General features: G+C 40.2%; 1 protein-coding gene across 2 annotated transcripts in view; it reads left to right on the top strand.

Annotated features, from left to right (window-relative positions):
* The window catches only part of LOC124712331 (conserved oligomeric Golgi complex subunit 7), a 79848-nt gene extending 54347 nt beyond the window's left edge, over window positions 1-25501 (top strand). For both annotated transcript variants that reach the window (XM_047242637.1, XM_047242629.1), the window contains exons 11-14: window positions 1333-1506; window positions 6786-6997; window positions 17433-17682; window positions 25174-25501. In XM_047242637.1, the coding sequence (XP_047098593.1) occupies window positions 1333-1506; window positions 6786-6997; window positions 17433-17682; window positions 25174-25349 (812 nt within the window). In that variant the 3' untranslated portion in view covers window positions 25350-25501. The remainder of the gene's footprint in view (window positions 1-1332; window positions 1507-6785; window positions 6998-17432; window positions 17683-25173) is intronic.
* Window positions 25502-26657: the final 1156 nt, after the last annotated feature.

The following is a 26657-nucleotide window of genomic DNA, read 5'->3' as shown; positions in this document are numbered from 1 at the left end:
TGGAATGTAACAATGTTACAAGAAGGAAAGTTGCTACTCACCAAGTAGCGGAGATGCTGAGTTGCAGGTAGGCACAACAAAAAGATTTTCACATTTAAAGCTTTCGGCCAATGGCCTTTGTCAACAATAGACACAAAAACGCGCGCGTGCACACACACACACACACACACACACACACACACACACACACACACACACACACACACACACACAACTGCAATCTCAGGCAACTGAAACGACATTGTGAGCAGCAGTCACCAGTGCATGATGGGAGTGGTGACTGGATGAGGGAAAGGAAGAGGCTGGGGGCAGGCAGGGGGGAGAGGTAGTATGGTGGGGATGGCAGACAGTGAAGTGCTGCAGGTTGGGCGGTGGGCAAGGGAGAGGTGGGGACGGAGGGGGGAGTAGAGGAATATAGAGAAATAAATAAAAAAAGACAGTGTTAGTGGTGGAATAATGGTCGTGTAGTGCAGGAATGGGAGCAGGCCTGCAGGCAGGCCCCCACCCAGTCACCACTCCCATCATGCACTGGTGCTGCTACTCGCAGTGTGGTTTCAATTGCCTGAGACTGCAGTCATGTGTGAGAGTTGCATTTGTATGAGTGTGTGTGTGCATGTATGTGTGTCTATTGTTGTCAAAGGCCATTGGCCGCAATCTTCAAGTGTGAAAATCTTTTTGTTGTGCCTATCTGCGATGCAGCATCTCTGCTATATGGTGAGTAGCAACTTTCCTTCTCATAATATTGAAAAGGATAGATTGCTACTCACCAAGTAGTGGAGATGTTGAGTTGCAGACAGGCAAAACAGATGGACTGCTACACAAGTGAGTTTTTGTCCAAAAGGCCTTCTTCTAAACTAGACAACATGCACACATTCTCACAAGCATAAAACACAGACACACACACACACACACACACACAGATATATATATGACCACTGTCTCAGACCAGTGATTCTAGCCTCGGCAGCCTGAGGCAGCGGTCATGCGTGTGTGAATTATGCTTGTTGCCTAGAGAAACACTTTTTGGCCGAAAGCTCACTTGTTTGGCACTGTTTTTGTTGTGTCTGTCTACAAATCAACATCTCTACTATATGATGATTAGCAATCTATCCTTTTCATAATATTGCCATATCTATTATATATATTTATGTCTCGTACATTTGTTATTATTCCATATCTTTCACATCTTTTCAGAAATGTCTCATTCAGAGAATAACAGTTGTTTTTATTGATATTTTGCTTTTAGTGTGTTTGAAAATAAATTTGCTCAAAAGCATGTCTTCAGCTTTTATATAAAGAGAAATTAAAAGAAACGATCTATGCTTGTTGCAGGCGAACTACTCAGTCAAGTAAAGCAAATGGGGGCAGACCTGGTGCGCAGCATACAGGACACATCTCAAAAGTTACAGGCCCAGAACACTTCGCCTTTCATGCAGTACAAGCAGCTTCTCCTCAGTCCAGATGGTGTAAAAGAACTTGACAATTTGGTGGTGAGCATTCAAGAAGGTGAGATACACTCTGTCTTCGTTAAGGAGAAAATCATTAACATGATTGGCTAGGGAGTGACAGACATAGTTGCAGTATCTGGTATTAGAATGTAATTAGGTGTGACTACATATACCACTTTTGTATTTTATCCTTTTGAAGGCCTATGCAGATCAATTTGTAACATTTCTTTTGTACTAGCACATAGAGATGGTGTTTTGGCATAAAAGATCAAAATTGACCTAGGGCTAGAAAATTTGTGAATATTACAATTGTTTTTTAATTAAGCTTAAGGGAAATTTAAATGAAGTACAAGTAAACATAAGCAAATCAATAAAATTAAACTGCTAATTGCTAAAATTGGAGAAGATATAATAATAAGAGAATCTGCTATCAATCATTACCAAGAATTCTGTAAATGAGAATTGTGCACTTTGAATACAAACATTTAGGAAACTGAAAAGAAGTTGTTGAGATATCCTGCTGTAGAGTATGATAAATAATATGGAAAATTATGGTATAAGTTGCTATGAATAGACTTAGCAAGAAATAATTTACAGAAAATATTTACCTGGAGGAGAAAATTGTTTGTAGTTAGCGTGTCTGACTTTGTGAGGGAGAGATTTGAAGCAAAGCAGGCTGAAAATGTGACTCAGGTCAGTCAAGGTGTAGCATGCAATGCTGAAGAGATTAGCACAAGACAGAAGGAAGTGAAACCCAGCATCAGAGCAGTTGGAAGGTTGATGAATAACACTTTGGTACCTGTGTGAAGCTTACTCGTTGTACATCTTGGAATCTTCTTTTGCATTTCCTGCCCTCCCATTGAAAACAGATATGTGTACCATAATTGTTCATTAATCTACTGACCGCAGATCCACTGAGCTGTTAACTCCATTGATAAAGAAATCAGTTTGAGCAGTTCTGTTGAGCTTAAGATAATGATATCATATATTACTATATTAGAAAAGGGAAGTTGCTGCTCACCATATAGCAGAGACTCTGAGTCGCAATAGGCACAACAAAAAGATTCACACAGTTATAGCTTTTGGCCATTAAGGCCTTTGTTAATGATACACACATACACACATGCGCACACACACTCACACAAACTCAACTCACACAAACATCTGCAGTCTCAGGCAACTGAAACCGCTCTAAGACTGCAGACGTGTGTGCGAATTGTGTTTGCATGTGTGTGTGTGTGGGCGCATGTGTGCTTGTGCTTGTTTGTGTGTGTGTGTGTGTGTGTGTGTGTGTGTGTGTGTGTGTGTGTGTGTGGTTGACAAAGGCATTAATGGCAAAAAGCTATAATTATGTGAATCTTTTTGTTGTGCCTATCAAGACTCAGTATCTCCACCATATGGTGAGTATCAACTTTCCTTCTCCAATATTGTTACATTCCATCCTGGATTTTCCATTGTAATCATATGTGAAGAACAGAAAAAACTTGTAATAAATGGTGTTATAAAAGCACAAAGTACAAGAAAATGACTATGACACTGTCAAAGTAACATTCAGCATGTGGTATTTATTAATTTGCCAAACAGTATATGCTTTTGTAACATCTTAAGTAATGAAGATGTGATTGGGTTTTATGGATTGATAAGTTGAATTAGGATTTGTAATGCTATACTGAGATGTTCAAATGTAACCATGTTTCAGCAATCCTCATTTACTCTCCCCATGTAGAAGGATAACTCAGAAGCAGTCTGTTGCATTTATACACTACTGGCCATTAAAATTGCTACACCAAGAAGAAATGCAGATGATAAACCGGTATTCATTGGACAAATATATTATACTAGAACTGACATGTGATTGCATTTTCACGCAATTTGGGTGCATAGATCCTGAGAAATCAGTACCCAGAACAACCACCTCTGGCCGTAATAACGGCCTTGATACGCCTGGGCATTGAGTCAAACAGAGCTTGGATGGCGTGTACAGGTACAGTTGCCCATACAGCTTCAACACGATACCACAGTTCATCAAGAGTAGTGACTGGCTTATTGTGATGAGCCAGTTGCTCAGCCACCATTGACCAAACATTTTCATTTGGTGAGAGATCTGGAGAATGTGCTGGACGGGGCAGCAGTCGAACATTTTCGGTATCCAGAAAGGCCCGTACAGGACCTGCAACATGCGGTCGTGCATTATCCTGCTGAAATGTTGGTTTTTGCAGGGATCGAATGAAGGGTAGAACCATGGGTCGTCACACATCTGAAATGTAATGTCCACTGTTCAAAGTGCCATCAATGCGAACAAGAGGTGACCTTGACGTGTAACCAATGGCACCCTATACTATCACGCTGGGTGATACACCAGTACGGCGATGACGAATACAAGCTTCCAATGTGCGTTCACCGCGATGTCACCAAACACAGATGCAACCATCATAATCCTGTAAACAGAACCTGGATTCATCCAAAATATGACGTTTTGCCATGCGTGCACCCAGGTTCATCGTTGAGTAAACCATCGCAGGTGCTCTTGTCTGTGATGCAGTGTCGAGGGCAACCGCAGCCATGGTCTCCGAGCTGATATTCAATGCTGCAAACATCGTCGAACTGTTCGTGCAGATGGTTGTTGTCTTGCAAACATCCCCATCTGTTGACTCAGGGATCGAGACGTGGCTGCATGATCTGCAGTCATGCCGATAAGATGCCTGTCATCTCGACTGCTAGTGATATGAGGCCGTTGGGATCCAGCACTGCGTTCCATATTACCCTCCTGAACCCACCGATTGCACATTCTGCTAACAGTCATTGGATCTCGACCAACGCGAGCAGCATTGTCGCAATACGATAAACCGCAATCGCCATAGGCTACAGTCCGACCTTTATCAAAGTCGGAAACGTGATGGTACACATTTCTCCTCCTTACACGAGGCATCACAACAACGTTTCACCAGGCAATGCCAGTCAACTGCTGTTTGTGTATGAGAAATTGGTTGGAAACTTACCTCATGTCAGCGCGCTGTAGGTGTCTCCACCGGCGCCAACCTTGTGTGAATGCTCTGAAAAGCTAATGATTTGCCTATCACAGCATCTTCTTGCTGTCGGTGAAATTTCGCGTCTGTAGCGCATCATCTTCGTGGTGTAGCAATTTTAGTGGCCAGTAGTGTATGAAGCAACTTTTACATGTTAAAGTATTGTCATTAGCATATGTATGATGTATCACAAATTTCATTGTCACCATTTTCTTTCTTTATTAATTTTAAGCTATTTTTGTTCAATAGTTCACCATAGTATTATGGCGTATTTGAATTCCTGTTTGCATTGTCAAAAATCCATCAGCTCTTTGGCTGTAGCTGTAGCTGTAAAAGAAATATGTTGAAAGACACACTGCAGTAATAGAAATCGTAATAGTTTTATGTACATAGTGATTTTTCTGACTCCAAAACAGAGTTATATCAGTCAAGCCATTCACTATGTAATTACTTTCATCTTTTTTTTCTCCATCTTCCATCTTTCATTGAAAAGTGGTTGGTTTCTACAATGAGAGAACACTTACCTACGGTTTTCAGTTACTGTGCTTTTTCTATTTTAATGATTATTTCATTTGTCTATTAAATTATAACTATTTTGTGTTTCCTACCTAAGTTATTTGTTCTGCACCCATGTTTTATTTGATACTGTTTATCTTAAACCTAATTTATATATTGTTATAAAAAATGTAGAAATAAGGGTTCATAAACTGGCATATACGGGGCTATTACAAATGATTGAAGCGATTTCATAAATTCACTGTAGCTCCATTCATTGACATATGGTCACAACACACTACAGATACGTAAAAAAACTCATAAAGTTTTGTTCGGCTGAAGCCGCACTTCAGGTTTCTGCCGCGAGAGCGCTTGAGAGTGCAGTGAGATAAAACGGCGACAGGAGCCGAGAAAGTGTATGTCGTGCTTGAAATGCACTCACGTCAGTCAGTCATAACAGTGCAACGACACTTCAGGAAGAAGTTCAACAAAGATCCACCAACTGCTAACTCCATTCGGCGATGGTATGCGCAGTTTAAAGCTTTTGGATGCCTCTGTAAGGGGAAATCAATGGGTCGGCCTGCAGTGAGCGAAGAAACGGTTGAACACGTGCGGGCAAGTTTCACGCGTAGCCCGCAGAAGTCGACGAATAAAGCAAGCAGGGAGCTAAACGTACCACAGCCGACGGTTTGGAAAATCTTACAGAAAAGGCTAAAGCAGAAGCCTTACCGTTTACAATTGCTACAAGCCCTGACACCCGATGACAAAGTCAAACGCTTTGAATTTTCGGCGCAGTTGCAACAGCTCATGGAAGAGGATGCGTTCAGTGCGAAACTTGTTTTCAGCGATGAAGCAACATTTTTTCTTAATGGTGAAGTGAACAGACACAATGTGCGAATCTGGGTGGTAGAGAATCCTCACGCATTCGTGCAGCAAATTCGCAATTCACCAAAAGTTAACGTGTTTCGTGCAATCTCACAGTTTAAAGTTTACGGCCCTTTTTTCTTCTGCGAAAAAAACGTTACGGGACACGTGTATCTGGACATGCTGGAAAATTGGCTCATGCCATAACTGGAGACCGACAGCGCCGACTTCATCTTTCAACAGGATGGTGCTCCACCGCACTTCCATCATGATGTTCGGCATTTCTTAAACAGGAGATTGGAAAACCGATGGATCGGTCGTGGTGGAGATCATGATCAGCAATTCATGTCATAGCCTCCACTCTCTCCCGACTTAACCCCATGCAATTTCTTTCTGTGGGGTTATGTGAAAGATTCAGTGTTTAAACCTCCTCTACCAAGAAACGTGCCAGAACTGCGAGCTCGCATCAACGATGCTTTCGAACTCATTGATGGGGGCATGCTGCGCCGAGTGTGGGAGGAACTTGATTATCGGCTTGATGTCTGCCGAATCACTAAACGGGTACATATCGAACATTTGTGAATGCCTAAAAAAACTTTTTGAGTTTTTGTATGTGTGTGCAAAGCATTGTGAAAATATCTCAAATAATAAAGTTATTGTAGAGCTGTGAAATTGCTTCAGTCATTTGTAATAACCCTGTAACAAATACGCAAATTCGTAAACAAGCAGTCTTCCTTCACTGCATTGTAATTACTGTTTGGCCATGATATGAAGGAGCTTTTTTGCAGTTGCTGTCAGGATCTGCCTCAACCAGTAAAAAGGGTCTTTCAGTTATAGACAAACAGTAAAAGAGACATAGACAAAGAAAACTAATTGCTTAGTATACATAGCATTCTGTATGTGTTGAAATAACAATAGTGGGTTATTTAATAAAGTGACCTTGTTGTTCAAGGTGGTGAGATATCCATTGTAGAACCACTGATATCCTCACTGAACAAGTTGTGTAGTGATGTACATCACACAACCTTCCAAGTGATATTTGAGCCTATTTCATCTCAGCTTGAACACGTACAAAAGGCACCTGCGTGGAGCAGCGGGAGTGCACCTAGTGTGGCAGCTGACTTGCCAGACTTCAGCTTCACACCCCAAGAGTACATCACTCAGGTATGGACAGTTTGCTTTTCAGGGCTGCATTCATTATCTTTGAAGTGGTTCTAGGTTACCATGTCTGGATTCTGTACATCTGTTTTATTCCAATGTCATTAACTTAGGTATTGTCTGTCCATGATGAGTAATTTTATATTGTCTACTTACTGCCATATTATCAGACTTCTGGAAGCACCAAGTGAGGTGACACAGTACTGCGGCATTGTGCTCATGTACATGCTACTCAAGTGCCCATCTAGCCATCCAGATTCAGGTTTGCCTTGATTTTGTTGACGTATAAATGTAGGTATTGCAGTTGTTATAAAATAGAACTTTCTCACAAAAAATTGCATCACATATGAAAAGCCTGAGATTGCAACAGATACTATCTGCCAAGTCATAAATACATAACATTAACAGCAACTATTGCATTACACTCCTCTGGTACGTGCTAGAAAATATTTAATCCAGTCACAAATCTGGCTGGATATCCCATAGGGACAAATTTTCCTTAGAAAGTGTCAAGTGTAGCACTTAAACAAGAGCTTTTCAGAAGTCTAGAAACATGGAGTCACCATCCATGCCACTGAGAATAACATACGTGAAGAGTGCAAGTTGGGTTTTGCAAGAGACATGGGTTCAGCATCCATGCTGATTTCCATGGAGAAGGTTATTTTAAGTCAGGTAAGCCACAATGTTTGGTATATGATGTATATTCTAGTATTCTGCTAACAGATAGGTGCAAGTGACACAGAATAGTAGTCATGAGGATTAAGTATACTTTCCTTTAAATAGATTTTATATGTGCTTGTTTCTAATAATGAGGAAAACATCTCAGTTCAAGGAATTTGTGATAGATTACAGTGCAGAGTTGAGCTAATCCATATGTATATTCTGTACAGAACTGGACAGGAAGTCCAGGACCATGAGGACTGGATGAATTTTAATGATTTATTCTTCTTTTCAACACCACTGATACTGACTAATGTGCCACTCATGTTAGTATGAGTATGGCTACTGAATGGTGGCACATTCTTTGACTTTCCTTTGTGAAGGACCATTTGAAGACAGAATTCAGCAGTTTGGCTTTTGTTTCACCGTTTTCAGTTTCAGGGCCATTTTCATCTGCATATAATAGATGCCCAAAATTTCTTGATGTTGTGTGATAATACTTTGCTTCAGCGGCTATTGAAGGCTTCACAAATTGTCCCTCCAGTATCTGAGTATGTGAACACATTATTGCAGCCAAGAGAGAATGAAACCAATATCCACTTCAGTGGCACAGGTTTATACACCAAGTAGTGCTGCAAACAGTGAAGAGGTTTAAAGAATGTAGTATGAGATAAAGGAAAGTATTCAGGTAGTAAAGGGAGAGAAAAATGTAATTGTGGTGGCTGACTGGAATTCAGTAATACGCAAAGGATAAATAGTGGGAGAACTTGGACTGAAGGAAAGGAATGAAACAGGGAGCTACCTGGCAGAATGTAGTGCCAAGCACAATTTAATCATTACTCATATTTGGTTTAGGAATTATTAAAGATGGTTGTATACATGGAAGAGATCTGGGGACACTGGAATTTTTCTTGCCGATTATGAGAGTTCGAAACCAGAGTTTAAACTGTAAGACATTTCCAGGAGCAGATGTGATCTCTGCCCATAATTTATTGGTTATGACTCGCAAATTAAAACTGAAGAAATTGCAAAAAAGTAGGAATTTTAAGGAGAAGGGACCAGTGTAAATTGAAAGAACCAAAGGTTGTAATGAGTTACAGAGGGAGCATCAAGTAACGTTGAGCTGAAACACAGGAAAGACAACACAATGTACGTAGGTAAAAAGACAAAGCCCAGAAGAAATCCTTAGATAACGTTGGAGATACTGACTTTGATTGATGAGATAAAAGAATATAAAAATGCTGCAGATGAATCAGGTGGAAGGGAATATGTACATCTAAAAATGAGATTGACAGAAAATGCAAACTGACCAAACAGAAGTGGCTAGAGGACAAATGCAAGGTTGTAGAAATGTGAATGACTAGGGGAAAGACAGGTGCCCTCTGTGGGAAAATTAAAGAAACTTCGAAGAAAAGAGGAACAGCTGTGTGAATATCAAGAGCTCAGATGGCAAGCCAGTTGTAGGCAAAGAAGGGCAAGCTGAATCATGGAAGGAATACGTGGAAGGTCTGCACAAGGGAAACAAACTTGTGGATGGTATTGTAGAAAGAGAAGGCGAAGTAAATGAAGATTGGAGGGAAGGTATGATATTGTAACAAGAATTTGACAGAGCAGTGGAAGACCTAAGCAGAAACAAGGCCACTTGTAGTGGACACAATTGGCACAGAATTATTGAGAACCTTGGAAAAGCCAGCCATCATAATACTATTTCACTGGTTCCAAGATACTGTATACGAGATTGGCAAAGCACCCTTAGACTTGAAGAAGAATGTAATAATTTAATTTTAAAACAAGGCAGATGCTGACTGGTGTTTATACTACCAGATTTAATAAGTCATGTCTAGAAAATATTGATTTGAATTATTAAGGGGAGAATGTAAAAATTGGTAGAAATCAACATCAGGGAGGATCACTTTCCATTCCAGAGAAAACTAGGCACACGCGAATTAATACAGGCGCTACAAATTATCTTAGAAGATAGGTTAAAAAAAAAGGCAAACCTACGTTTATAGCATTTGTAGATTTAGAGGGAGCTTCTGATAATGTTGACTGACAGGACTACGCTCTTTGAAATTTTGAAGGTAATGAGTATAAAATACAGGGGGTGAATGGTTATTTATAACAAGTGCAGAAAACAGAATGTTTTATGAGTTGGAGGGCATAAAAGCAGAAAAGTTGTTGAGAAGGAAGTGAGACAGTGTTGTAGTCTCACGCCAGTGTAATTCTATCTATATATTGAGAAATCCGTAAAGAAAATAAGAGAAATTTGGAAAGTGAATTAAATTTGCAGCAGAAGAAAGAAAAACTTGAAGATTTCCCGATAACGTATTAATTCTGTCAGATACAGCAAAAGACTTGAAAGAGCTATTTAACAGAATGAATAGTGTCTTGAAAAGGGATTAGAAGATGAATCTCAACAAAAGTACAACAAATGAAATGAATGCACTCAAATGAAATCAGGCAGTTGCTAGATTAGGAAATGAATCACTAAAGATGATAGATGAGTTTTGCGATTTGGGCAGAAAAATTAACTGATGATAGCTGAACAAGAGGTGTTATTAAAAGCAGACTGCCTATAGCAAGAAAAGCATTTCAGAAAAAGAGGAATTTGTTAACAGCTAATATAAAGCAATGTGTTAAGAATAGTTTTCTTAAGGCATTTTGTGGAGTGTGGCCTTGTACAGAAGTGAAATGTGTGCGATAAGCACTCGGGCAAGAAGAGAATAGAAGCTTTTGGAGTGTGATTCTGTAGAAGACTAGACAGGTAGATTGAATAACTAATGAGGTACTAAATCATTTTGTGGGGAAAAAATGAATTTGTGGCACAACTTGACTAAAAGAAGGGATCAGTTGATAGAACACATCTTGAAGCATCGAGGAACAGTTGAATTGGTAGGGACCTGAAAAATTTGCCATCCACAAGAAATGCAAATATAGAAGCAAGTTCTGTCTCAAAATGCAAAAAATGTTCTGTCTCAAAATGCAAAAAATGCAAAATTAGCTAAATGATATAACATAGTGATTTGTATCCAGAAGAATTACTTTATCAGAGATTCTTTGAAATAGCTTTGTTTCATTCTTGTAAATACTGAAAATATTCTCTGTTTTTGGTTACTGGTATTGAAAATCATATAGTGAAGCCCTATTTCTAAAAATACTGTGCCTAAGAGCATGTTTGTAAAATAAAATGTGCATGAACATAACGACATATCATTGTGCTTTATGCTCTGGTGTCATGCCTATTCTGGTCACTTGAATGCTCCGAACAAGATACAAGCCACATAATGCAACACAGGACTCAACTGTGGGACCAACCACATTACAACAAAGAAATGCGTACCTTTGTTTGCTAGCTAAAGCTCAAAAGTTGATATAATGTGGACACTTTCACGTGGCAATTGTTGGTGGCAGATGTTTTGAAATGTGGTTGCAACAAATACTGGTAGAAGTCTGGCTTTAAAGATTATGACACTGGCAACATCAACAAGTTGGTGTGCAATAACCTTACTGAATGCTGTGCATTGCTCATTGTTTTCTTTTCTTATTCTGAAATGGTTCGAGAAACTAATCTCGGTCCATCACAGAGTTTGATTAAGGTCGTCAAAACACCAGAAAGGACTGGCCATCCCTATGAGTGTGTGTCAAGTTCTGCTTTCACAGAAACCCAGAACATGGGAGTAGGCTGGCTGCCCTGTGAGAGGTTTTGTTTCCCCGCACCATTTCTCTCACCTCTGGTGGTCAAAATTTTAGTTTGTTTTTGCTCACAGCTGACAACCAGTTTATAGTGTCTGTACTCTGCAGCATAGTGTAAATGGAAAAAAAATCTGTTAACTTATTTTGACCAAGCTTGAAATCTTCCCATAACGTGCAAATACAATTCTTTCAGTTCAACTTCTATACTAAGTACCTTGTCAGTTCTATCAGTAGTGATGCCAAGAATGGGTCGCATGGCTATAGATGTCCACAAAAGTCAAAATCAATACTCTACAGATTTTGTAATTATCGAATTTGGTGGGAAAAGAAAATTAATTTCTAGAAGCACTTTAAAGCGGAGGCAGTCATAAAAATGATGTTGCTTGTCAACAGAAACAATTAACTGTTGAAAGTTTAAAGAGAACCAAAAGAAGAAAACAAGCATAGACCTTTTTGGAAAAAAGCTCTCTTGAGTTTTTCCAGAAGCAGACATTAGAGTCACAAAGCTCGCAAATCACCATTCATTTCCCTCTCCCTCTCTTCTTTCTTTCTTTCTTTCTGTCTCCAGTCTGTTTCAAAGTACAAAAGTTTGATCTTCAGGTTCATAGTGTATAACCTTTTCATTTTGTACATCTAATCATTTATAAAGAAAAAAAAGTTCTTCTATGAAGACGTGCAATTTGTCAAAAATAAATGCTACGTTTTTGGGTCCCTACAACTTGGTAATGTGAGTGCAGGGGCAGACCTAGGCATGAGTACTGTAAGCAGATTGAAATGCATGCAGTTTTCATTGGTTAGTTATGCAGAGATATAGCCCAGCCCAGGGAGCTGCACAAAACTAGTATTTGATCTGAAGACCACAACAACAACCACCAAGGTATCTCTCTTGTCGTTAATTATTCTGCTAAGTACACACTTTGTGGAGCTCAGATGTTCATTCATTTGAACATGAGCCACAATTAATGTAATTGTTTACTACTAGAGTCAAATGATTTTAATTCCTCTCTGAGAAATGAGCATTTCCTCCCCTTAATATTAGTGAACATACAGATTTTTATACTCATTTTTCTAGTTGTTTATATCTAGGTGTCCATTGTTGCTAAAATTTCACTGTTTTTACTGATCTCAGTCTCTGTGCAAATATCGTTAAAGTCCTCAAATCTGTTTATTACAACAAGTCTTGTTTATTTCAATTAAGAAGAGGATGCCAAACCATGTGCTCTTGATGATGTTTGAAGTCAGCTTTTATGACTTTGAAGCTTCTGCACTGTGTGTCTTTTATGTATGTGGTGAATTTCATTTCTGACATGCTGTCTATTCCTATACACACACGAGCTCCCGTTCTGTGGAGCCTGTATTTAAGGAAAACACTTTCATTTGCTTCAAAGATCTCACAGCCATAAATTTCTGGTTTTAGCCCATTCTCTGTTCTGAGTATTCTGTTGGCCCCCACAGTTTTTTGTAGTGGATCAGACTCTTAATGCCTTTTCTCCAAATGCAAATACAATTTTACTAGAAGTTGTGTGGTAGTTTGGAGCCTCCTTCAATATCATTTATCTTGACTGGTTGGAGTGTCATCTGTTTTAAATATGATTGTATGCATTCCACACACAATCAGCTGCACAGTCAGTGAGGTATAATTTTGCTGGATAGCAGAGGACATGGAAATGAGTTAGCACATGTGGCAGATAGTTTGGCATGTTTTGAAATTTAACATGATTCAGTGACCATCCCCCTACATGCTAACACCTAGCTGTAGAGGCACAAAGTCACACATCAGTGAAAAGAATAGTGGTTGCAGTTGATGAGAGGTAAGCTACAGCTAATAAAATCAACAGTTTAGCCACAGTATACCGTATTTACTCGAATCTAAGCCGCACTTTTTTCCGCTTTTTGTAATCCAAAAAACCGCCTGCGGCTTAGAATCAAGTGCAAAGCAAGCGGAAGTTCTGAAAAATGTTGGTAGGTGCCGCCACATCGAACTTCTGCCGTCGAATATATGTAGCGCTACACAGGCATGCTTTGCAGGCACTAAGATAAATACTGGCTCTAAAACCTCTGCGTCAGTAAATAAATTTAAAAAAAAAAAAATGGAAGACGAGCTTTTTTCTCCTCCCCGTGTTTCGACCACTGCATTTTCATACATTATCCAACGAAGTAAATACAAATTCCATATTGTTCATCTTCGAATGTAGCAGCATTTCAATGTACTACGAAAATCCACTGGCAAGACTGTTTGGGATGTTTGTCAATATGGCCAACTCTACGTTTTGTATTTTTTCCTACTTGTGAGAAGAGATGCTTTCTAATAGGAACTTTTGTGAATTGTGAATCACATGCAGTATTCTCTTCACCGTAAGAATAATACGAATATAAAAATTTTGCCATGTATTGTTTCGTGTTTGCTGCTATCTCATTTAAATCCTGTCTGCCTCATAAACTACGAAACTAGAGTGAGATAACAGCAAACGCAGAAGAATATACTGTCATATTTATATTCGTATTATTCTTATGCCTAATAGTGATACAGTCAGAAATGAAGCACGGCAATTGACTAGATTTTTAAATTTAAGATGAATCTAATTTCTGTGCAGAATGTAATGTACTAAAGAGGCGCCTGCAAAGATTTTCTAACGGAGAAAAATTTTCGCTAAACTATCGTTCAGAACATCTTCTATCATACGCAGTCTATTATTTGGTTCTTGTTGATCATTATCAAAGAAAGCAGCAGTGTAAGTAACAACAAATAGCAGTCTCATTCCAATGTTTCGCTAATGAGACAATTCCTCTCTCATTTTTTAATGGTAAGCAGCGGCAGCACGCACAAAAGCAAGCCATGCCGCGATCGGCGACAGGTCGTAAACATTCATCATCAGAATGCGACAAACAATGGATGACACAGTACAATAAGGCATTTTCAGTTTTAGAGTGACGTAAACACCTATAACAAAGAGAACGGCACTTGTCAGATCAAAGAAAAACAAGCAATGAATTCAAACAAGATGAAGTGCGTGAAGAAGGAAGGGTACCCGTATAAATACGGACGGAGCGCCTCACGCATAGCAATGGCTACCTGATAAAGCTTAACTGCTAAGCTTACGACTCGAACTAAACTACTGTAGCTGTATCGTCATTCATTCGACCTAAATTGTGTCTCATATTACAATGGACCAACTTTGTTTCGATTTGGAGGAGCGGCCATAAACTTTTCTCTCCCCTTGAATTTCGAGTCTCAAATTTCAGGTGCGGCTTAGATTCGGGAAATTTTTTTTTTCCTTGATTTCGAGTCTCATTTTTCAGGTGCGGCTTAGATTCGAGTGCGGCTTAGATTCAAGTAAATACGGTACTTACTTTCTTCCAACCAATCAGTTGAGAGAAGTTCTTTTCACTTGTCAAGGATAACATACAGTTTGATGGCGTGTGACTTTTTGATCTTGTGAGAGGGTTCTCCAGTGCATGGTGCTTTTGGTATAAAGCTTGTAGTCTGCCACATTATAACTGTGTGTTTTATGTTCAGATGAAGACAAAGCTTAGTTTACCTGCAGGTCTGCTCTATGTTTAGCAGAAGATGAGGTGAATATGGTACAAATTTTAAGATTCTATGACCTGACTTATCTTTAAAATACTTGGAAGTAGTTTTGTAATATGTTGACATGGTGGGAAGAGATCTCCAACCTTTTAAACTTTGATGAAGAAGGATTACACACAAAGAGGTCTTATCTGAACGCCTTCAATTTAATAATGTGTCCTTTTTTTTTTTATTGGACTCGGAACAATACCATTAAAGCACAGGAAAGATGAACAGAGCAACTGTGATAGTTGCCCGGAACATTAATTAGAATTAAGAATAAAGTAATGCACTATTAGTGCACCACGAGGAAAATAGTAAAGATTAATGAAGTTGTAGAAAGAGTTGACAAAATTTGTTATTCGTGGCAACTGAGGTTGGCGGGGATGGTCGGTTGGGTGGGTAAAAATATATTGAAGTTCAATTGGGAAACTGAATGGTATGTTGAGGAGTAAATTCCCAATGCATGTTGAAATTAAAGACCGTATCTAGTGTATAAAGACAATATTAACCACGGAAGTAAAGCATGGACTTTAAATATGCACATTTCAAAAATTGAAGGTTAACCAGTGAGCTGTGGGAAGAAGCATATTTGGCATATCAAGAAGGGACAGAAGAGCAAAAAAATGTATAAGAGAAGAGACTAGAATTGAACATAGGATACTGGCTGTACAAAACTGAAATGGAAATTAGCTGGGCATATAATGAGAAATAATTGTGGTGGTGAACACTGGAGATTCTGTGTTGTATTGCTCAAGATAAGAAAAAAATTTGTAAGACAGCCTAATGGAAGATGGGTTGATGATGTAAAGAAACAAGGTGGACTAACTTGGGTATGAGGAGTTCAAGACTGAAATGTATGGATACATTTAGAAGAAACTTGTAACGAACAGTGGATGATAAGTGGCTGATGATAGGGTTTGTAGTAAAGCTTTAGACCATTGATGATAGGGTTTGTAGTAAAGCTTTAGACCATTGCCAGAGTTTACAGTTTTTACATTTTAAATGGTGATATGAATATGAGTGAGAATGGGCAAGAATGAGGTTGATATTATCTGAGCTCGCATTTTTAAGTTTTGAATGAAAAATTGCATGCTGCTCTTGGACATATCTCGGATTATTATGTTTATTGTAAATAACTTATCGTTGCATGATGGAGGTTCTCTGTGAGTTCTACACCAAATTTTTACAGTTTTATTGAAAACTATGTGCTGTTTGTATGATTTTTTTTTTCCTAAAATACCTCTGAACTAGTGTACAATAAATTGTTTGCCAGTTGTCAACAGAAAGAAATAATGATATTGGTGCTTTACTTGTAAGCTGTAATTCTTTGTCATTTTGATAAGGACTGGTTCCAGAGCCTTGGTACAGTTACTGAAAGTTGTCATTATGCCTAGGCTGTACCAAAAATTTTCATTGTTTGTGTATCATGATTGCAATTTTTATATTTTGTCATTGTTAGGTGGTGTGGGGCAACGGCACTACTTAACAACATGAAGTTGTCATGTACAGCAATGTGGTACCCAAATTTATAAAATCAACAACATGTGGTGGTATAAATCTATCCACTCTTTTGGATGTCATGTGAGAACACATATTGCCACAGGTTAGAAAGTGACAAATATTTGACAGTATGATTAGTTCACAGCAGTGATATAAGACAAGACCCATGTAACCGGTGTGGTGAAGGGGACTGGAGGGGGGGGGGGGGGGGGGGGATGAAGAACCACACATGCTAGTTACATGGTCTTGTCCTATGTCTCTGTTGTAAGCATAGTTTTTATCATAATGTCAAGTGTTTGTCACTTTCTAGCCTTGGGCCACCATACATTGTTGACTGTATAATGTTGGGTATCATGTTGCTGTACATGAGAACTTCATGTTGTTAAGTGGGTACCATTGCCACACACCATGTGATGATGATAAATTATCAAAATTGCGATCATTATGTATAGACATTTTGGTACAGCCTAAGCAGAATGACAACTTTCAGTTCCTTGTCACTGTTTTCAGTGCAGTGGTGTATTCAATACCAAACTTTCCCAATTTCTTTGGCCCTCCTCTCTTGTGTTCAACTGATAAGAAAGATTGTTGTATGTCATTTATCTCATTTTCTAAAAATAAAAAAAAGAGGTGGCATTTTTGAACTCTTGAGATTTATCACTTTAAAGTTGCAAGAGGTTCGTTGATTATGCAGCTATGTTGAAAATATGCTTTGACTCTTGACTTTTAAGTGTCTTTCACAAATATCAGCACCTTCCATACACATAATTGTGCATTGTTATCATTGATTATGAAAAAAAAGTATACCGTGGATGGTGAAAATGTGCCTTTAGCTTGATAGAGAAAATAACTGTTTTCGTTTATTTTTTGTTATTTTCTTTGGTTTTGCAAATTGCCTGTGCATTATTTGCCTGTCACAGACTATTGGGCCCTAATTTTTTGTCGGTTTGTAGCAATGTAGATTTGTAACTTGTAACCCTGATGTTCAATTTATTATTACATTTATGAAACTTTCAGATAGGCCAATATCTGATGACACTGCCTCAGCACCTGGAGCCATTTCTTTTACGAGACAATCCATCACTGACATTGGCATTACGTGTTGCTGACTCAGAATACCAAGCTATGTCTGAAAATAGTGAAGCAGAGGTTGCAGATGCCTTACTTGGAATCATAGCTCGTGGCACATGTCAGATGTATTGTGAGAACATTCTGGGCATATGTGAGCTGTCAACAAGTGGCTGCAGGCAGCTTGCTACTGATATTGGTCAGTAAATTAAATATTTTGTGTAGTATGCATGTTTATGAGGATAGATCACAACTCATCCAAGCGAGTAATCAGTGTTTGCTGAGTATTAGACAGCCATTTAGAAAAATCAGAAGAGTGCTCTCTCTCTCTCTCTCTCTGTCTCTCTCTCTCTCTCTCACTCACACACACACACACACACACACACACACACACACACACACACACACACACACTCTTCACGTGAGCAGAGGGACACAGAAGCCATGCTTGTCAGCACATGCTTCTGTTTTGGTGACAGAGTGACAACAGGATGCATTATATGTGCCAACCTCTTGGATGAGTGGGAGGGGAAATAGGCTCTTCATTGGTGTAACCCGAGGAGAGCCATCATGTCTCCAACACTGGGGTGGATTGTCAAAAGTCTCACATTATTTTAATTGCCTGATAACATACTGTCCACTTGCAAAATACAAGGTAAAAAAATTTTTTCTTTAATATTTTTGAGCATATTTTGAATTTGCTTTTTTTCACATATGAGTGTCAGTCAGTATATATAAGCAGTGACTGACCATAGAGTTTTTCATACATTGTTCACTGTCAGTGGAAAACTGTAATTATGTTAGGTTCTCATTAAAAACCAAATACTCCATCAGCTGACATTATATTTGGCTAGTTTTTTATTTTGCTATAACTACCAATAAATGTTGTGTGCACAAATTTCACACAAAACCAATTTGAGATTCCTCATTAGTCCTGGCACTTAACATGACATTCTTAACAGCATCAGACCATGGAAAGTCCAGGATGGAATAAAACTATATTATGAAAAGAATAGGTTGCTACTCACCTTATAGACAAGACGTTTAGTCACAGACAGGTATAACAAAAAGACTGCTACGCATTTAAGCTTTCAGCCAAAAGAGTTTCTTCTGAAGCAGAAAACCATGTCCTTCCCCCCCCCCCCCCTCCCCCCCCCCCCACACACACGTATATATTCATACATGCATGACACATGCACACTAAACCACTGTCTCTGTCCTCTGGCCACACTGTGGCTGATTGGAGCAGATATCCAGTGTGGGTGATGAGGGAGAGAAGGTGGCATGGTGTACGGAGGGGGATAACAAGTTGGGGTGGGAGAGCGTGTAGTGCCACTTATGTGAGCATGCAGGGATGTTGTGGTAATGGAGTAAGGCTGCTAGATGCAGTAGGTATCTTTTTTTTTGGGGGGGGGGGGGGGGATTAGGAAAGGAGAGAAGGTGAAAGGATTAGTGGGTGTGCTAGTAGAACAGAAGAATTTGTTGTGCTGAAGTGGGAGTAGGGAAGGAGATAGGTAAGTGGAGGACAGGGACTAATAATGGCTGAGGCCAGGGGATTACGGGTATGTAGGGTATATTGTAGGGAGAGTTCCCACCTGTGCAGTTCAGAAAAGCTAGTGTTGGTAGGAAGAATCGAGATGGTCCAGGTTGTGAAGCAGTTATGTGTAGTGAAGCACATCATTTTGGATGGCAGTTCAGCAATTGAGTGATCTGACTGGCCCTTGGTCACAGTTTGTCAATGGCCATTCATATGGACAGCCAGTTTGTTAATCATCATGCCCACATGGAAAGCAGGATGCTGGTTGCAGCTTAGTTTGTAGACCACATAATTGTTTTCACAGGTAGCCCTGCTTTTAATGAGGTAGGATAAGCCTGTGACCAGAGTATAGTGAGAGGTAGTCAAAAGCCTGGTGGAGAATCTAATTCAGTTGCTCCAGTCCTGGGTGGTACTGAGTTCATCAGGGAAGTGTTTGTTTGTGATCTGACAGTGAGTATGTGGGAGGTGGTAGGTGAATGGAGAGATGATAAGGCATGGGAGATCTGTTTCTGTACAAGGTTGGAAGGGTAATTTTGGTCCGCAAAGACCTCAGTGAAACCTCTGGTACATTTAGAAAGGGACTGCTTATCACTTAAGATGTGATGCCCATAGGTGACTAGGCTTTATGGAAGGGACTTGTTGGTATGTATCGGGTGGCAGCTATCGAAGAAAAAGTATTGCTGGTGGTTGGTGATTTTATATGGGTAGAGGTCTTTGAGTTGTCATCTTTGAGATGGTCAACACTGAGGAAGGTGACTTGTTGGGAGGAGGGTAGGTTACAGGTGATAGGATGAAGGTTTTGTCCACGAGTGCAGATATTCCATCACTGGGGGCCACAATGGGGTGTCCTAGGTGGTTGGGTTTATGGAAGGTAGGTGTGTAGGCAGCGGTAGGGATGAGAAGAGAGAGAAACTCGGTTTAGTGGTTCTGGGTTGGGCCTAATGATTTGAGGAAAAACTGGAAATCCTGGTGGATTTCTGGAATGGGGTCACTGTGGCAGGGTTTGTAGGATGACGGATCTGACAGCTGGTGGACTTTCTCCACCAGGTAATCCCTGCTGTTCAAAACCACAGTAATGGAGCCTTTGTTGGTGGATATGTTTGTAAGATTGGAATATGTTTTTAGGTGGTGTATTGCTGTTCTTTCTGCAGATGAAAAGTTGGTTTCCATGTGGGTTCTGTTTGCCAGTGGGAAGGAGGTTTTGAGGGTGTGGTAAACGCAATAGGCCTGCGAGGCAGTGTTTGTCGGCTATGAGGGATCATGAGTGGGACATGAACAGGTTGGAGAGTTTTTCGAGTTGGTGGTGTGCATGCTGTCCTAATTCCTGGAGAGCAAGAGTTTGTTTGAGAGATGGGGTGCAATGTTTTGGGATTGCAGGAGAATTTTACAGATGGAGAGGAGGTGTTGCAAGGAGATTTGAGCTTGATTTACATAGTTAACTGTGGAATGTATTGGTGAGGGCTATGGACTGATGGAATTTCAAAATATAGGGGTCATTGTAGGGATAGGGAAAGCTTTCTGTATTGGCATATATGGAAGGAGCAGGGATCCATGATAGTGGAGATTTAAAAAATGCCTAAAAATATGTAAAATACGCAAAGAAGTATGAAAAAATTGTAACAGTATGTAAAATTTTGTGAGAAAAAACTCACAAAATGGATGGGACAAATGAAGTATGGGGAAAACAGGTCACAAGTAAGGTAGCAGGGCTGATAGTGAAATGCAAAAATGAACTAAAATGTTGTGAAACACAGTGAGATGAAATGGAAAAATAAATAAAAAGACAATAATAGAGGGATGCAGGTCAGTGGGTGGATATGCCTCAAGAAGGAACAGCAGGTGTAAATGGATTAGATGAGGATAGAATAAACATGCTGGAATAAGGGAAGAGAAAGCGAAAGGGAGGGATTGTATACGGTTAAGGTTCAACAAGTTCATGTGGCACAGGAAGGTATGAAGAATGACAATATATAGTCCAAAACAAAGTGATTAACCTTTCCTCCAAAAGCCGTAGTCCCACAGAGGTATCAGTCCTTTGTCCCACTCCCAAATTCTATCATGCTAGACTTGTTAAAGATCTACTCCCAGTCCTTACAGTGGACACACTTTTTTTGCCACAATCCTACCAATGAGACTCAACTGGAAACCAATATTGAACCCTGCCTGACTCAGTTCACTTCTTCATCCAACTTTGATCCTCCACAGTTGCCTCCAAATCACTCCCTCTTAACATTCCAGAGTTTCTTAACCTCAAACCTTGCCTCACTATTATTTCCCAAATCCTTCAGCATGGAAACCAACCTTACATTTGTAGAATCAACTACAACCCACCACCTAAAAACCGATCCCAACATTATAACCTTACCTACCGACAAAGGCTTCACTTCCGTTGTTTTGAACAGTAAAGATTACCTGGAGGGGAAAGTCTGCCAGCTGTCAGATTTGTCATCCTACGAACCCTGCAACAGTGACCCCATTCCATAAATCCAGTAGGATCCCCAGTTCCTCCTTAAATCTTTAGGCTCATCCCAGAACCACTCCCTTGTGTCCGTCTCACTTCTCACCCCCTGCAGCCCCACCTTCTACATGCTTCATGAAGTTCATAAACCCAACCACCCAGGATGTCCAATTGTGGCTGGTTTTTGTTCCCCCACTGACCGAATCTCTGTTTTGTATCAAGACTCTCAGCCTGTTACCCATAACCTGCTCTCTTATATAAAAGACACCAACCATTTGCTCCATCGATTACTCCCAGTTCCTGTTCCTCTACCATATTACACTCCATTCATCTCTGTTGATGCCATCTCCCTCCACAGTAACATCCCCAATGCCCGTGGCCTTGCCACTATTGAAGACCGCCTTTCCCAATTCCCAACAGACTCCATACTTACAACCTCCTTCCTGCAGCATGACCAACTATATCCTCACCTACCTATCATAGCTTCTTTTGCAGGTGATGCCTTCAAGGGGAAGTACCCTTGAAGGCATCACCTGCAAAAGAAGCTATGATAGAGCAGTGGGAACTTGCATGGCACCATACTTTGCCAACCTATTCGTGGCTACATAGAGAAGTCCTTCCTGAGCACCCAGAATCCCAAACCCCTGGTCTGGACCAAGTGTGAGGACACCTTATCCGCATTCCTCTAAAACCTCATCACCTTGTGCCTCATTTGCTTCAGCTGGTCGTTATCAACCCAACAAGCCACCTTCCACTATGTGGACCTCCATCTCGAGGATGGCTACATCAGTATCTCTGTCCATATCAAACATACCATCTTCTAGGGAAACCTCCACTTCAACAGCAGCAAACCAAAGAGTACCTTCCATAAATTCTAGCCACCTGTGGTCATTGCATCTGCGGTAATAAGTAGTCCCTGTCCAAATAAACAAACTGTTTCACTGAGGCCTTTGCAGACCGAAACTACCCTCCCAACTTGAACAGAAATGGATCTTCCATGCCTTGTCTTCCTGGCCACCTAACATTTCCCACATACCTACTGTCTGGCCACAAAGGTGTGCCATCCGGGACTGGAGCAACTGAATCACATTCTCTGCCAGGGTGACTACCTCTCATCATGCCCTGAAAGGAGGAATATCCTACCCTCTATCCGTCCCTCCTCTCAGGGTAGTGGTGCTCTGATGGCCACCAGACATATGCATTATGCTTGTCCATCCCTACTCCATCCCTGTTCTCAATCCCTTTCCTCATGGCTCATATCCCTGTAACAGATCTGAATGCAAGACCTTTCTATACAACCTCCCACCACCAGCTATATCAGTGTGGTCTCAGACATCTCTTATCGCATCAGAGACAGATCTACCTGTGAAAGCAGTCATGTGATCCGCAAACTAAGCTGCAGCAAGTGTGCTGTTTTCTTTGTGAGCATGAAGACTAACAAGCTGGCTGTACACATGAATGTCCATCTATAAGCTAGAGCCAAGAGCTAGCTAAACCACCCAGTTGCTGAACATGCTGTCTGACACAATGTGCTACACTTCAGTTACTGCTTCACAGCATGTGCTGCGTGGATCCTTCCTACCAATATCAGTTTTTCTGAACTGTGTAGGTGGGAACGTTCCCTGCAAGATATTCTATGTTCCTGTAAACCCCCTGGCCTCAACCTTCCCGAGTCACTGTTCTCCACTTGCCTGTTTCCTTCCCTCCTCCCTCTTTAGCCCAAGACATTCTTCTTTTCCACCAATGTACTCACCCACTAGTCCTTTTCCCCTTCTCTATTTCTCTCCTTTTCCACCCCACACCCCGACCCCCACTCGCACTCCCACACCGCCCAGAGCTGCGACGGCACCCATATTTGAGTTTGCATCAGTTGAAGTTGACCTCTGACAGTTGCAGTGGGCTGTGCGCAGCAACTTTGCACGCCTGCTTCAACCAATAATGTAACGCAGTTTTATAAGTATTTGTGTGATAATGCTGCATTGTTGCTACAGTCTTGTAGATGGCCACTGTTTTCAGCTGCAGCTATTAGAGCTTCACAGTTAAAAGCTGGCAACAGCACTGCAAGCTGTCGAGCATCTTCTTATGCTGTCTCAACTTTACCATTCCCTCCCCGTCCACTGCGCACTCCCACAAACAGCACTACACCTATCCGCACTCTGCCCTGCTATTCCCCCCCCCCCCCCCCCCCCCCCCTGCCCCACTCCATTCCTCCTAGTCACCCATACTGGATTTCTATCCGCCACTCCCTTGCTCACCCGATGACTCATTCCATCCACAGTGCTCAGAGACTGTCGTTTTTGCGTGTGTGTGTGCGTGTGTGTGTGCGTGTGTGTGTGCGTGCGTGCGTGCGTGCGCATGCGCGCGCGCTCGTGTGCTCATGTGTGTGCGCATGAACTTGCATTGTGCTTGTGTGAATGCGTGTATGGGTTTTCTACTTCAGAAGAAGACCTTTAGGCTTAAAGTTGAAATTTATGGCAATCTTTTCGTTGTGTCTGTCTTCAACTCGGTGTCTCCCCTATATGGTGAGTAGCATAATAATTTTGGCAGCATTTTGTTTATAATGAGAACCAAAACCACATTTATAATTGATACCAGATATAAAATGATGCAACCCATGAACAATATTTATTTGGATTGAATGTACTAATACATTAAAAGAATCTGAAAATATCTTTGCAAACAGGGAAAAATACACTGGATGGTTGTTATGTTGGACAACTGTTATTTCTTGCCCGTTTGTGTTGGAAAATCATTAAATTCCTTGTGCATTATAAACGTTATTCTAAGACACCTTGCTGTTCAAATATGTGATCCTCAAAAGTATTCTTTTCTGAAAACAAAAATGATGTTACATGAGAGCATTTTCTGAAAGGGAAGAGGTTTCCTGCATTATAATCAAAGATACAACTAAAGGCAAATAATTCATTGTGTTAGAAAGGGTAATGCAAGAAAGCAAATAAGTGGGAAGTGCAAGGTGAGAAAAACAAGAGCTTTAAAATTTTTGGTATATTAAAGCTGTTTGCTGGCCTAGTACTCAACCTAGAGCCTTGCCTTTTGTTTTAATCTGTCAGGCAGTCTAAAAATACTCCAATGCAGAATGAAGAATTCATTTGATGCTATGTATGCATCACACATGCCTGCTCTAACATTTTATTAAACAGCACATTGCACTCCTTCCCATACTCCCAACACAACTATAAAAATATGTGGCATGACACTATTTCTCATACTCTAGTTGATCCTCACTTTTTATAGATTAATACTGCTTATACATTATGGAAGTAAGCAGCAGCAAATGTCTTGGCACTCAACAGGATGAGCACTACTTGATCATCTAAACATGTTGTACTGATATGACTTATCATTGATTCCAAAGAGGTTCATAAGTAAGCATTCATTTTTGCCACTTCTTTGATCAAGTTTCAGTGTCACATAATTTCTGTTCCGCTTGTTGTTGTTCTGCCATCAAGTGATGGTGGCATAGTGACTTGTTGACAATCTTTCCTACATGTCAGGGTAGTCTTTAATACTGAATGTGTGCCATATTTGTATTGTTTTGTATTTTATTATACTTTAGTAAATTTCATTGGTGAGTAAATTGATTACATTGTCATGATTTGCCAGGTGCCATTTAGTATTAATGGTTGATTTAATTATTCTTATATGTGTGTTGGAATATATACCTTTTCTGGCAGATTATCTTGGCAATGTCCTGGAGGATCTTGGTCTCGTGCTGTCTGAGCACTTGACTCAGATGTCATCTCTGTTGCGCCTGTCACCAGATGAGTACCAGACACGGAGCTCAGGATGTGCAGCTCCACGACTCGTTGCAGCTGTCCGTCAGATGCGCAATATTACGTCTTCCAGTTAAATACCGGTTTCTAAATATATCACAAAAGCCAGTGATATTTTGTGCATAAAAATTGGTTAATAATATAAAGAGATTGACAGGGAGAGAGAGAGAACATATGAATTCTATTTTTGTTGTATTATGTGAAAATAAAGAAACTAATCTAAAATTAACTCTGGAAATTTATTGTGACTATTATTGACAGTATCGACTAGGATATCCTTCGGTGTTAAACCTGATGTACTACCAAAAAATCTTGTATTTTCCATAGAGAAATTGACCATCATTGTACTTTATCTATTAACATCACGAGTCTAGTTAGTTCCATTCGGATCAAGTAATCCACTACAGGCACAGCTGTGAATCAGATATCTCCACAATTCCTCTATCTCAAACTTGCGGAACAGAGCTTGCAGTTATTTCCGAATATCCAAGACAGTCTCAAGTCTTTGAGTTTTTTAATATGGCTTTCATTTTGGAGAACACAAAGAAATCACTCAAAGCTGAGTAATTTTTCTTGTGAGTGTGAAGAATGAGAATTAATCACATTGTTTTCATTCATAAAATCATGTACGATGAGAACTGTGATTATACCTTATACTGGTGCAAAGACAAATTGTGTAACTCTTAGCTAGCCACTTTCACATCATAATCTGCAATAGTTACCAATGGCGTAGCGTGAGGGGAGACTTTGAGACTTAGTCTCCCCTGTGTTCGTGCTTAAGAAAGATGCAACAGTAATTCAAAACAAAAATATAAACAACTTTCTACTAAGAGCACTAAATGTGCGAAGACATTGGTTTTGTAGCCCGCGCTGCCGCACCCTGAGTATTGGTGTGTGTGCCTGCTTGAGACTCTACTGCTCTCAGTCTCTGCCTCCCTTCCCTTACCTGGCTGTGTGCACGTGAGCATTCTCGGCTCACCTCCACTTCTCCTCTTCCACGAAGGCTGGTGCGCTGCACTTGCTAGCAGGTATCGAGACTAGTCTCTGCCGATTCTATACTGGCTTTTAAAACGGAAGTGAACAGTCGCGTAGTTTGTTTTCGTAGTCATTCTTGTTTGATTTTAGTGCATATTTTCGTTGTGTCGCCAACATGAGTGAGCCAGCAACTGAACACTTTATAGAATTTTTATTAAAACCGCCTTTTTCTACATTAATGAATGAAAAAAGTGGGAATTGAAGGAAATACTCAGTGTAGGAAATACTCAGTGTAGTTTTAAGTGAAGCCAAACAAAAACGCACTTTTCAGACAGCCTGGTACGAAAAGTGTGCTAGGCTGACTGCGAATGTAGTTAATAACAGATTATATTGTTATATATGTCTTCTGC

Source organism: Schistocerca piceifrons, chromosome 1, assembly GCF_021461385.2.
Source record: "Schistocerca piceifrons isolate TAMUIC-IGC-003096 chromosome 1, iqSchPice1.1, whole genome shotgun sequence".
Lineage (NCBI taxonomy): Eukaryota > Metazoa > Arthropoda > Insecta > Orthoptera > Acrididae > Schistocerca > Schistocerca piceifrons.
The sequence above is the reverse complement of the archived record's forward strand: the minus strand, read 5'-3'. Positions and strand labels throughout refer to the sequence as shown.